At 39.8% G+C, this 12,961-nt stretch overlaps 1 protein-coding gene across 1 annotated transcript; it reads left to right on the top strand.

Annotated features, from left to right (window-relative positions):
• Positions 1–983: 983 nt before the first annotated feature.
• LOC118011073 (cytochrome c oxidase subunit NDUFA4-like) lies at positions 984–1,388 on the top strand. Its single transcript, XM_035005639.1, has one exon. It carries the CDS (start codon positions 984–986, stop codon positions 1,230–1,232), a length of 249 nt encoding a protein of 82 aa, XP_034861530.1. The 3' UTR covers positions 1,233–1,388.
• Positions 1,389–12,961: the final 11,573 nt, after the last annotated feature.

Below are 12,961 nucleotides of genomic sequence, written 5' to 3'. Positions count from 1 at the left end.
AGCTCTCAATGTTGTAAATTCCGATTCCAGCACTGTTTTTGCTATATCCCACAGATATTGATAAGTTGTATTTAATTTTCATTTAGGTCAAAATATTTCTTTTTTTTTAAGATTTTATTTATTTATTTGAGAGAGAGAATGAGAGAGAGCATGAGAGGGAAGAGGGTCAGAGGGAGAAGCAGACTCCCCGCTGAGCAGGGAGCCCGATGCAGGACTCGATCCAGGGACTCCAGGATCATGACCTGAGCCGAAGGCAGTTGCTTAACCAACTGAGCCACCCAGGCGCCCAAGGTCAAAATATTTCTAAGATTCTCTTGAGATGTCTTCTTTGACCCATGTGTGATTTACAAGTGTGTTGTTTAACCTCCATGTATTTTGGAATTTTCCAATTATCTGCCTGTTAATGATTTCTAGTTTAAGGGCTTGTGCATGGTATTTGGGGTAATGTAGTAGGGGATAAGTGTAGTTGGTAAGAAATGAAGCCCATTGACCCTAACCACAGCTTCTTTAAATGATACTAGGAAATAACTTCTAAATATGGTAACTATTAGGTATCTATTGTTGCATAACCAATTACTCCAAAGTTCAGCTGATTAAAACAACAAATATTTGTTATTTCTGTGGGCCAGGTATTCAGTATGGCTCAGCTGGGTGCCTCTGACTCAGAGTCTGTCATAAAGCTGCAATCAAATTGTGGGCCAGGGCTGTGTCTCATCTGAAGGTGCAATGAAGTGGGTGTGGGTTGTTGGCAGTCTTGGCACCTTGCTACATGAGTCTCCCAACAGGGCTGCCTTAATATACATAGCTGGCTCACCCAGGTGAACAATCCAGGAGAGATGGTCTGAGAGCACCCAAGAAGGAAGTCACAGTCTTTTTACATCTTACCTTTGAAAGTGATACCCCACCACTCTTGCTGTTTTCTATTCATTAGAAGTAAGTCACCAGTTTTTTCTTCTCCTGGACAGGAGGCCTCTGCTGCAACCATGTTATGCCAGATCATCAGTCAGGCCAAGAAGCATCCAAGCTTGATCCATCTCTTCGTATTTATTGGGGCAGGAGATACTGGAGCAGTGCTGTATGTCTTGTGCCTGGCATTGTTCAATCCAGATGTCAGTTGGGATAGGAAGAATAACCCAGAATGCTGGAACAAACTGGGTCCCAATGATCAATACAAGTTATACTCACTGAATGTAGATAACAGCAAACTGAAGAAAGAAGGTCCAGACTTCTAAATGAAATGTTTCACTATAAAGCTGCTTACAGTGAAGGTCTTCCAGAAGCCATCCACACAATTTTCCACTTATCCAGGAAATATTTCCCCTCTAAATGCACGAAATCATGTTAGTGTACTGTGTTGGGGTTTACACTGAATAATAAATATCTGAAACTTAAAAAAAAAATAAAAAGAAGTAAGTCACCAAGTCCAGGTATACTCATAAGGAGGTATTGCACAGGGATGAGAATGTCAAAGAAAGCCATTTTAGAGGTTGCCAGCCACAAAGACCATGTGTCTACTTGCACAGACACTCTTAGTCTATATCTTTATGTATCTGTCCTGGTTTGGCTCCTCCTTTTCCTCTTTTGCTTTCCTTCCATTCCCTCTAGTGTTTGTACAATGCAATTCAAAAGCCATTTGTTGGGGCCAAACAAGTCTGATAAAAAGTTGATGAGATACATGCTATTTACATGGTCAAAAATGCTCCCCTCATTATACACACGTATTACAAAGGGGAAAAAAGTAATTTTACAGTGGAGAAGTCTGGCAGACAGCACCTCAATTAGTTGAATAAAGTTAACAGTGCCAGGAATAGGACAAGTTAAAATCACATTCCATTTGATAGGATGCAGTGAGAACACGGCATCACTTATGTGATGTTCCTGCCAAAGATGGGTACCCTGCATTTAATTATGAGAGAACATTAGACTTATATACAAACTGGTAAGTATTCTATAGCCTGTGCTAAATGTAAGAGTCATAAAAATCAAAGAAAGACCAAGGAACTTCTCCAGATTGCAGGCAACTAAAAAAAGACATAATGACTAAATGCAACATATGATTCTGGTCTGGATCCTGTTTCTATAAAAACCATTATAGGGACAATTGGTGAAGCCTGAATGGAGGTTAATGACTAGATAGGGCAAAGTACCAATGTTAATAGCCTGATTTTGATGGTTCTACTGTGGCTAGTTAGGAGAACATCTTTGTTTATAGGAGAGCCGCATTACCATATTCAGGAGTGATGGGGCATCACATCAGCAACTTACTCTTAAACTCTTCCAAAAAAGAGTCCTTTGTACAGTACTTGTAACCTTTCTGTAAGTTTGAAATTTCTTTAAAATGTAATGTTTGAATGCCCCAATTAGGATGGAAAATTACATGATTACCCCACTTATGGATATAGGAGTTCCTCTAAAAGCTTCTTCCCCGTACCTGTTATTCCCATAAACACTTAATTCATCCTTTTGGTCATGTATTTTCCTCTGGAGAAAAACCTTCTCCAAAGCAACACTGAGGACACAGCCCCAGGACTGAGCTTGGAAATGTCAAATCTAATTAAATTATCCTAAGCACAGGAATTAGGGGAGCAAAAATAAATCTTACATTTGAAAACTGAATGTATATCAAGGAGAAGGTGGAAGAGATTGCATTGCCCACCAAATCCTTAAGATTTTGGTTCAGTTTAAAAGTAGAAATCCTGGGACGTCTGGCTGGATCAGTTGGTAGAATGTGTGACTCTTGATCTCAGGGTCCTGAGTTTGAGCCCCACGTTGGGCATAGAGATTACTTAAAAACAAACAAACAAAAAATTAAATAAATAAAGTAAAAATAGAAATCCTGATCCTTTGTGAGACTTTACAAATTAAATTGCCCTCATGGGGATGTCTGGACAGCTCAGACAGTTGAGCGTGTGCCTTCGGCTCAGGTCATGATCCCAGGATCCTGGGATCAGTCCCGCATCAGGCTCCTTCCTCAGTAGGGAGTCTGTTTCTCCCTCTACCTGCAGCTCTCCCTGCTTGTTCTCTCTTTCTCTCTGACAAATGGATGAAATCTTTAAAATAAATAAAAATAAATAAATAAATAAATTGCCCTCATGTACTTCCATATTTAGACTATGAAATGGAAACAAAAAGCTTTTGTACATACTACCAAACAACCTGCCAACTATCATCACCAAAACCTTTTATTGATGTAGGTTCTTAGAAGATCATAGGGACAAAAGTAGATGTTATACTCAGTGAAGATTCAAGGGGAAAACAGGGAGACGATCTAAACAATCATAGACCTTGAAATAAGGATTTCCTAGAACAACAGAAATACTGAAACCCAGGTATATGGAAATGGACCAAAGAATGGAAGGAATATAAAGAAATGAATAAAAATTTGCATTTCTGTGAAACTACTATAAAAACTATCCAATATTTCCATAAATTGACTAGTTTGGGAAAATAATTATAAAGAATATAAAAATTTGGGGGGTGTGGGGAAGTGAAGTTTATGACCACTAGAATCTCTTGGGTTTAAGGCCACAAGGTGCTTCAGGACTTCAGGGAGGGTGGTGGGGTGTCATGCTTCCACTCCTCCATGTGGCCAGGACTTCTGGATCTCTGCCTGTCTTACTGCATCTGGCACTCTCCCTTCCCACTGACTTCCACATATCCAAATAGACCATTTTTAGTCTTCATGAGTAAGAAGCATGAAGGTCAGATGCAACATTCCCCCATTTGATATAATCAAACACATACCCCCCTCAAATCTAAAGTATTTGACCTACTCTGCAGCCTAGGCTCTGTTGATTCTGGAAACTACACCAAACACAGTGTTAAGACATGAAATATTTCTTTCTTCTCTATCTAGGGTCACTCTTTGTTCTTTTCATATTTTCCCCTGAAGCTCTTGGACTTATTTCTAAGCTCTGTAACCTTGTCTGGGATGATTCATATCCTAAGTAATTTTTTCCTTTTTCATACATTCCTTAAGTTATATTTTCAAGGAATTTGTCTATATCCACTAAGTTGTGAAATTTATCAACACAACATTAACCATCATATTGCCTGCTGATTCTTTTGGTGTCTGCAAGATCTATGTGCCTGCGATTTTCTCTTTCATTCCTGATGTTAGGAATTAGAGTTGTCTCCTTTTTTCTTGATCAGTCCAGCTATGGACTCATCCTATAGCAATTTAAGTTCATGTTTAACTCAGACCATTTCTGTCCTTTTGCTTCTCTTGAAATGCAAGTTGGTTAGGAGCTGGTAAATTCACAGGACCAGCTGAAGTCAGAGTTAGAGGAGGTATGGGTACACGCAAAGTCAGAGGCAGGATCTATGGAAGGTGGAGAGGCTGATAAGGAGGGAGTTCAAATGACTCAGAAGCTGGGTGGGTGCAGAACAGCAGCACAAAATAGCCAAGGCTATCCACCCTTCCGCAGTTATTACAGGGATACTTCCTGGTAATGTATTGTCAAGGACCATTTCCCAGCAAATTCTGAGACCTGAGGAACTGATCACTTGTGCTCTCCAGCTGTACATTAAACTCATAGGAGCGTTCAGAATGTGGAACTATATATAGAGAGTGTATGTTTCTCTCTAATATGGGAAGGAAGAGACATACAACAAGACTTCAGAGAGGGCGAAAAGGCTACATTTACTGACCTTCTTTTATGTAAACCAAAGTTCCCTCTGACATGTTTACATGATGGGTGATTCCTGGTTTCTAATTCCCCACAGCAGCATGTATTATTCATTATTTAATAAGAAAAACACATATTTTATTACTATGTATGCTACAGTTCGGTAAACTAGAAAGTGGTAAACAGTAAAGAAAAATCCCAATAAAATGAGTTGTTGATAATAAAATAAATTAAATAATAAAAAATTAAGACCAAGCTGAAAACCAATGAAAAGCAAAATATGAAAGCCTAACTTTTTTTTTATAAGATACTAAGCACTTCCCTTTGGCCTTGGATCAAACCCAGAATAGAACCTTGTCTGTACTCTTTTGAGTACAAGCAGGGAGTTTTAAGACTTCGCTCTGTTTTTCCAATGATCACATCCTTACTTGGATTATACAGTTGATACCACATCAATAAAATTTGGAGTTTTTAGCAGACCTTCAATGGAGATACATGGTGGAACACAGCATGTTTGTTTAAAAATGAGAATCCTGAATAGATAAAAGAACCAAGTGGAATGTTTACCCAGTCTGATTCACAAAAGACTCAAGCTCCTCCAGCTTAGCAATATGGGTACAAAGGAAGGACCTCCCTCTCCACTCCCCCTGGTATTCTTGATTTGGCCACTTGCATTTCAAGAATCCTTTGTTCCTGGTTTTAAAATGGGAGCCTAGTCTGTCTCATTTTTGTAAGAAAAGATCTTCAAGTGATAGACCATCTTGTATTGAGGTATGATGTTACACATTCAAATTTAACACTGTCACTTGGGAAATTTCACTGAGTGCAGTGGTTTTCCTCCTTTTTCAGGAATCTGGACCCCTTTGTGAACTAATGATGGCAGGGACCCTTGCTTCATAAGAAGGCACAACCAAACATACAAAATGGGACTTCAGGTTGCTCGCCAATCCACCAAACCCAGGTGTGGATCCTACTTCAGAATATCTGTTCCAAGGGTCACGCTTTTGGGCAGTGTTCCCAAAATGGGAACCCTAAAGAGGATTTGAGAGATGCTCCAAGGCACTCCATCATTAATTGCTTTGTGCTCATCTGTGTTCACAGGTAAAACTATTTGTTTTACTGCATTTTACTCTAGATCTTCTCAGAGACTTCCATATGTTAATATTCATGTAGAATCTTGTCTTTTTTTTTTTTTTATTTCCCACACATCTTTCCTCTACTCGGGGAAGTGTGGTCTATGCCACACCTCCCATGGGAACCCACAGCTTCCTGGCTTATAGCAGAAGCCATGCAAATGTCTCCATCTGGAAAAAGTCTAGAGCAGAGATGCCCAGGGGAGTGGGGAGGTATAGGGATGGTGAACTAATAATATCCTGCCATGTCCTGTTCAAGGATAAGGGAAGCCAGGGTGGAGGCTATGGTAAGCCAAGGTGAATATGTAACAATCCCAGGGCGGTCCCTTGGAGGAAGACTTCACTCCTGGGGCCCCAGGGAGAGTTGCTTCCTGCCAGCCTTGGAGAGCGTGCTGCAGAGAGGGGAGGCAGTCTCTGCTGGCTTCTGGCCCTGTAGATGATCAGATGTGCTGGGAGGGTTGGGCAGGCTGGGGAGGCAGTGTGGTTACATGATTTCACATACCCAGTCACATCATTTCAAATACCTACTGTGCACCTCACAGCTCAATGAGGCAAAACTAGATTTTGTTTTAAAATCAAATTTAATTTGATTTTTTGTTTATTGTTTTAACTCGTTTGGATCTTTCCTAAAACCAGATTAAAAACAAGCCAACAAACTTTTTTTTTTAATAAAAGAAAAATTTCCCAACAAGCACTGAATTGAAAGGAACAGTGCAATGAACACTTGTACCCATTGTCAGTGTGGTCCCAACCTGTGTCCTCTATACCAGCCATGCCCCTACTCCCAGACTCCATTGGGTTATTTTGAAGCAAAGCCCAAAATATCATACCATTTCAGCCTTCAAGATGAATTCCAACAGATGAAGGCATAAACAACACATCCTGAATGCCGTTTACATATATAAAACATAATAATTAATTAACATTACATAGTATTAAGTCAATGTTGTCATTTCCTGATTGTTTCATGAATGCCTTTTTATAGCAATTTTGTTCAAAACAGTAATCAAACAAATTCTGCATATTATATTCAACTGATATATCTCCTCCTTTTTAAACTGAGGTTTAAAATACATGCAGTCAAGTACACTGATTTTAATTCCATGGTTTAATGAATGTCTTATATACATGTCTAGAGCCACAGCACCACTGCTCAGATCAAGTTGAAGGGCATTCCCAGCTCCCCAGTCCCTCCCTCTCCTTCCTGTCAGCCCAGAAGGAACCTATAGACTAGGTTCTTTTAATACAGGTTTGTTTTCAGGGTCTTCAAGTTCATATAAACAGAATCATACACACAGTATGTGATCTTTTGTGTCTGGCTACTTTTGCTCAATGTCATGATTATGAGAGTCATCTATGGTGTTTTTTGTTTGGTTTTGTTTTGTGTGCCTGTACTCTTCCATGGGCGAGGGCTCAATTTGCATTTATATTGTTTTGGGTTATTTCTACACCTTGGCTACTTTAATAATGCTGCTGTGAATATCTTTGTCCATGTTTTTTTGTGACATAAGCACACCTCTGTGTGATATCTGGATAGTAGGGTGGATGTGGTTTAGTTTTTGGAAATACTTGCAAACAATTTTCCAAAGTGTGTGAATTCCAGGTGGCCCATGTCCATACAAACACTTGGTAATTATTAACTTTGAACCCATTTGGATGTGTAACAGCATATCACTTGGGCTTTAATTTATATTTTCCTGGTGTCTAATGATTTTGAGCATCTTTACGTTTTCCTGAAGACTAATGATGTTCAGCATCATTATTAGCTATTTGAATATATTATTTTATGAAATACTTATTCAGGTACTTTTGCCCATTTTTTAAAAAAAATTGAGTTATTTGTTTCTGAGGAATTTGTATGCAGTTTTTCTCCCAAAATATTGTGAGAACAATTCACCTACAGTAGACTAGAATGGAATGAATGGGAGAGGAGTGGACAGTTGAAGAGAGGAAGAATAGACATTAAACACAGTGAAACTGCTAACAATGTTAACGATCTCTAATTCCCTTTATCACACTTAGAAAAGATGGTTAAGCAATGGGTCTGTTGTTATCCAAAGGAAACCCATTTGGGAGAAAAAGATGAACATAAAAATAATAAAACAAAATGACTCAGTGACTTATAAGAGTAATGGAAAGTCTGATGATTATTGGAAAGATACTATACCAATGGATGATAATGGACATTAAAGGGGTGCCTGACTGGCTCAGTCAGAAGAGTGGGCAACTCCTGATCTCAAGGTCATGAATTTGAGCCCCATGTTGGGTGTAGAGATTACTTAACTAAATAAAATAAAAATAAGTAATGGACATTAAATTTTTTTAAACAGTTAAAATTTGGAGAGGGCTATCATGGCTATGTATAACTGTTCTTAGAAAAATAGAAAAAGAAACATGCTCTACTCTTTCTGTGCTATAATAGGGCTCACAGCAATACAGGATATAAAATAGTCCTATCTTACCCAGGCTTTTAAAAATATTTAGAGAAATCCTCATGAATCTCTTCACAATGACCTTTTTGTGTATGAATTGTAAGTGATCGTTTCCTTAAGTTTGCTGTCTTATCCTCCTGACTCGGCCTGCTCCTGAATATCCCTTAATCTGCCCCACCTCCTCTGTAGCTGACTTTGTAGCCTAGCAGAGGGCTGGTCCCCAAGGGTGTGGAACTTCCTGCCCCGGGGGCCTTGCCTTTCCTGAAGGAGAAGTGAGGCCCTCAGGAGGGGAAGCAAGAGGCTCTTGCAGCGAGTGGAATTGCCCACTGCTAAGGACAGCTATGCAGGGGGACCCCGGCTAAGGAGGCTTCTTGGAAGGTGCCTGATGGGTCCGTCCACTGTGGCATTGCAGACGCAGCCATCCCAGGGCAGTGACAGCCTCAGCTCAGTCCCTCTGGCAGCACATTCAGGCCTGGCTGAGTAGGGTGTCCACTGGCAGCTCAGGCTCCCTAGGAGCTTGGCAATGGAGCCTGGAGGACACCTGCCTGGTGTGCTTGTTCCAGCCCCACTCATGGCTTGGGGTTGGTGCTGGGGAGTGTCTTGCAGAGTGTGGAGGGAAAAAAAGTGGGTTCAGAGAGGAGAAAAGGCTCAGAATGTGAAAAGGAAGTCACCAGAACAGGAGAGAGTGTACAGGGATGAGTCACAAGCAACAGTCCTTGGACATAGGGGCAACAGTCTTGCCTGTGAGGTGACAGGTGGGGTTCTGGGTCCAGGGCTGCCTTGCAGAGAGTTGCTGAAACAGAACACGAAGGGGCCAGGCAGCACGTGGACTCTGGGATCAAATGGCCCTTTCCTGGGCCCCCTGACTCTCAGCAAGATATTGAACCTCTCTGAAGCTCAGCTTCCATGGGTGATATGATTCATAAGCTGAATCACTACTGGGTGAATCTCAGCAACACATACACAAATGTCTGGCTTGGAGAAGGTGCTGGGTAAGCAGGAGACCCTGTTTATCACTCAATGGATCAGGCAGCTGGTAAGAAATGACTGTAGTGCTTCCTAATGGTGGGTTTTATTTTTTAGGGAAACCTCCCTCACTGACCTGACACCCCCTGATCTCCTTCAGGTGCAGTTTCAAGAGCACACTTTCCCATACCTGAAGTCATTTGGCCAGATGCACTAGGGTGAGGGCAGGCGAGATCTGGAGCTCCAGCGGGCCCATTGAAAGCACTGGCATGAAATGAGCGCTGCCTGGGGCTTCATATCAACAAAAACAAACTGAGGGTTGCTGGAGCGGAGGGGGTGGAAGGGATGGGGTGGCTGCGTGATGGACGCTGGAGAGGGTATGTGCTATGGTGAGCACTGTGAATTGTGTAAGATGGATGAATCACAGACCTGTACCCCTGAAACAAATAATACATTATATGTTAATTTAAAAAATTTAAAAAAATTTAAAAAAAAGAAGAGTCTTTGACTCAAAGAAAAAAAAAGCAAGTGGATAAACAATTTTGGCTGAAACCAATGAGTCACTTTATCTTTTTTACAAATCGCTTTTTAAAATACCCAATCACTTAATTCATTAGGCAATCTAATTGCCATGGCTGATTTGGTAATTTAAACATTTATTTTTAATTTTTAATTTTTTGGGTAATTTTTTAATAATGTTGTTTCTTTAGAGCTATACTCAAGGGTTTACTTTCACTTGATTATTTTCCTTCTCCAAGGAATATGTAAGAAAACAATGTTCACTGTTCATCTTTGAAAATCCTGTATAGGCATCATTTGCCCTGGGAGACTTTCCCTGATCACCCTTCACTATCCTTAGAGAGAATTCTGCTCTCCTACTTCAACTTCCGTATACACTTATGGTAGCACGTACGCCATAGTACATTGCAATGGCTTTTTTACATTGCTAAGTTTTCTGAGGACAAGCCACCATCATCATCATTTCCAAATCTCTGGTTTCTAGCACAGAGCTAGAAAATAACAAGCACTTGGAAACATGTTTGAGAGCCTGAAATGACCAATCATCCACTAGATCAAACTTTAGGTAAATCCAGGCCATTGAACCGGTCCTATGCTTTAGCTGCTCCCCACCACTGTTTTGTCCTTTCTTTCACAGCAGCTGGTAGAAAGAAAAGTGACTCAGTTATCTACTGAACGACTAATCTACAAATGCTATTTATTAGTTAACTATGGAATTTTTTCATAGGGAAAATAAAGTACTCCCATATAGAGGGGTGGTTGTGGGGAGCCTTTATATAATAAAGAAATAGAAGTTTTCCTTCAAAAAAGAAAGGAAAAGAAAAGAAAGGAAGAGAAAAGAAAGGAAAAGAAGAGAAGAGAAAAAAATGAAAGAAAATAAAAGAAAAAAGAAAACAATGCTCAGAACCTTCCATTGCTTGTCTGAATATGTGCAACAACCATTCATCATTTACCATTGTTTTATGTCACAAACCCTCACTGAGGAGCCCCACGGACCAGTTATTGGGCTTGTCACAGTGGACTCAGGAATGCAGGTCTGAAGGTAAGGAGCCTGTGGTCTTGTGAGGGGGAATATTGCCAAAGAAATCATCACATGAGAATGGGATGTAATTGAAGTGTTCCCTGAAAAACTGGAAACATGCAATGCTCAGAAGTAGAAGAGCTGAATCAATTGTGGGATAGTCTTACCATGCACTACTAGGAAGCGGTTAAAATGAGTGTTGTGGGGGCACGTGGGTGGCTCAGTTGGTTAAGCGTCTGCCTTTGGCTCAGGTCATGATCTTGGGGTCCCACGTCGGGCTCTCTGCTCAGCGGGGAGCCTGCTTCTCCCTTTCCCTCTGCTGCTCCCCCTGCTTGTGCTCTCTCTCTGTCAAATAAATAAATAAAATCTTTAAAATAAAAGAAAATAAAATGAGTGTTGGGGACTTAGATATAGTCACAGAAAAAGACCTCTGAGACACATGGTGTAATACATACATACATACCCCTGAGACATATAGTGTACTACATACATGGTGTAATACATACATATAGTGTAATACATAAATACATACTAGTGTAGTACATTACATATGTAATACATATAGTGTAATACATACATATAAAAGATGTGTATGGGCATCTTGTAAAGATACCTTTTTTTATAGTGTATCTGTTATTCTGAAACAACTGTTTCAGCTTGTCTAATTCCTATGTAGACATAGACACAGGTGCTGGTGTAGGTACAGATACAGATACAGGTAGAGGCACAGTTAGAGTTACAGGTAAACAGAAAAATCTGGACAGGAATATTCACTCTGGTTTAGGAAAGGAGAATTGAGATTAGGTTTGTTTCAAAGGGGAATTTGGTGTTGTCAAATATTTAAATGTTTATAGGGTGAACGTATTGTATTATTTGTGTAACTAAAACCAATTTTATTTATATATTTCCATTTTGGGAAAAACACAGGATTAAAAGGATGGTCTATTTTAAGAAGCCTATGGTGCAAATTGAATAAGAGAATTTTACAGATTTTGAAGATTTTCTGTGACTTCTTGGTTGGTGTGTAACTTCCCATTCATTCACTCATTCAGATTACCAACTTCACCTACTTCTGCAAATTATTTGAAGTTGCTTACAAACTTTTCTGCATACAGCCCTTATAATTCAACAACGAAATAAAACTAAGACTATTTTATGCATGTATATGTGTGTGCATGTATATGTGAGATATCTATCTGCCATAAAAATGAATATATGACAGGTGTCAAAGGTGGCAGAAAGTACTGACTCAGTCCTGAGTTTAAGTGTCCTGGTAGTTGAAAGACAAACTTCTTTTCTGATATCACACAAAGTTTCATTTGAAGAGTAACCTTTTTCCCTGTACACTGAAATAGTGAGGAGTTTATTTAAAGGACCCTGATATCAACCTTACTGGATAGAAAAATGAGCAGTATCTTCATGGTTTTCAAGGCTCATTAATATATTAAATGGATGGCTCATTTAGGATGGTGGCTCTCAACCCCATAAGTTGCTATACTTTCTGTTTATAACAAATATTTTATGGCACCTCTTATACTATCAAGAAACAAAATTAGTTGATAATATATAACCTGCTGACATTCATAACTGCTCCAAGTGTAATATTAGGGGAAGTAAAGACTGGTGTGTAATTAAAAGATGAGTTCCATGTGTATGTGCTACAACATTAATACACAAGAAGATGAGAAACAAGTCAGTCTGTGCACTAAGCTTAGGAACCCATCTGACACCAGCACCACCAGTGTGTTGTGTCAGTTTCCTGGACAAGGCGAGGTGTGTTTTGTTTTTGTGTGCTTTTTCCAAACATTGAAAAACTCTGGGCCAAGCTCTGAAAGAAAACAAGGTCATCTCTCCATTCACACAAAACTGGATATCCTGGAAAACTCAATGCATATTAAAACTGTGACAAATACCTTATTTTTCTTTGTAGGTCATATTTAGGTTTTTGGATAAAATTATTAAAAACCACTTTCTTACCTTCAGAAATATTCTGGGGGGACATATCCAAGTTGTGTTGGACCTGACACAGATGCTTATTGGCATGGGACCTTCTCATGTATTGAAAAGTATTTGACAATCATGGGGTCCTCTCACCAAAGCCAAGGATGCCCCCACTGCCAAAAACACTTCCAGAAATTTCCAAAACACACCCCCCCAGAGAGAAGTACTTTGCCCACTGAAAACCACTGAATAGAGCAGCTGATAGGTCTAACTGAAGATCTTAGATTGAAGTCCCCCAAAAGCCAGTGGAGCAAGTAGCTG

The sequence above is a fragment of the Mirounga leonina genome, unplaced genomic scaffold (genome assembly GCF_011800145.1).
Source record: "Mirounga leonina isolate KUSES-001 unplaced genomic scaffold, KU_Mleo_1.0 Mir_150, whole genome shotgun sequence".
Lineage (NCBI taxonomy): Eukaryota > Metazoa > Chordata > Mammalia > Carnivora > Phocidae > Mirounga > Mirounga leonina.
The sequence above is the reverse complement of the archived record's forward strand: the minus strand, read 5'-3'. Positions and strand labels throughout refer to the sequence as shown.

What these genes read in the sequence shown, in the direction of transcription:
- LOC118011073 (XM_035005639.1), top strand. Translation starts at nt 984, where the DNA reads ATGTTATGCCAGATCATCAGTCAGGCCAAGAAGCATCCAAGCTTGATC.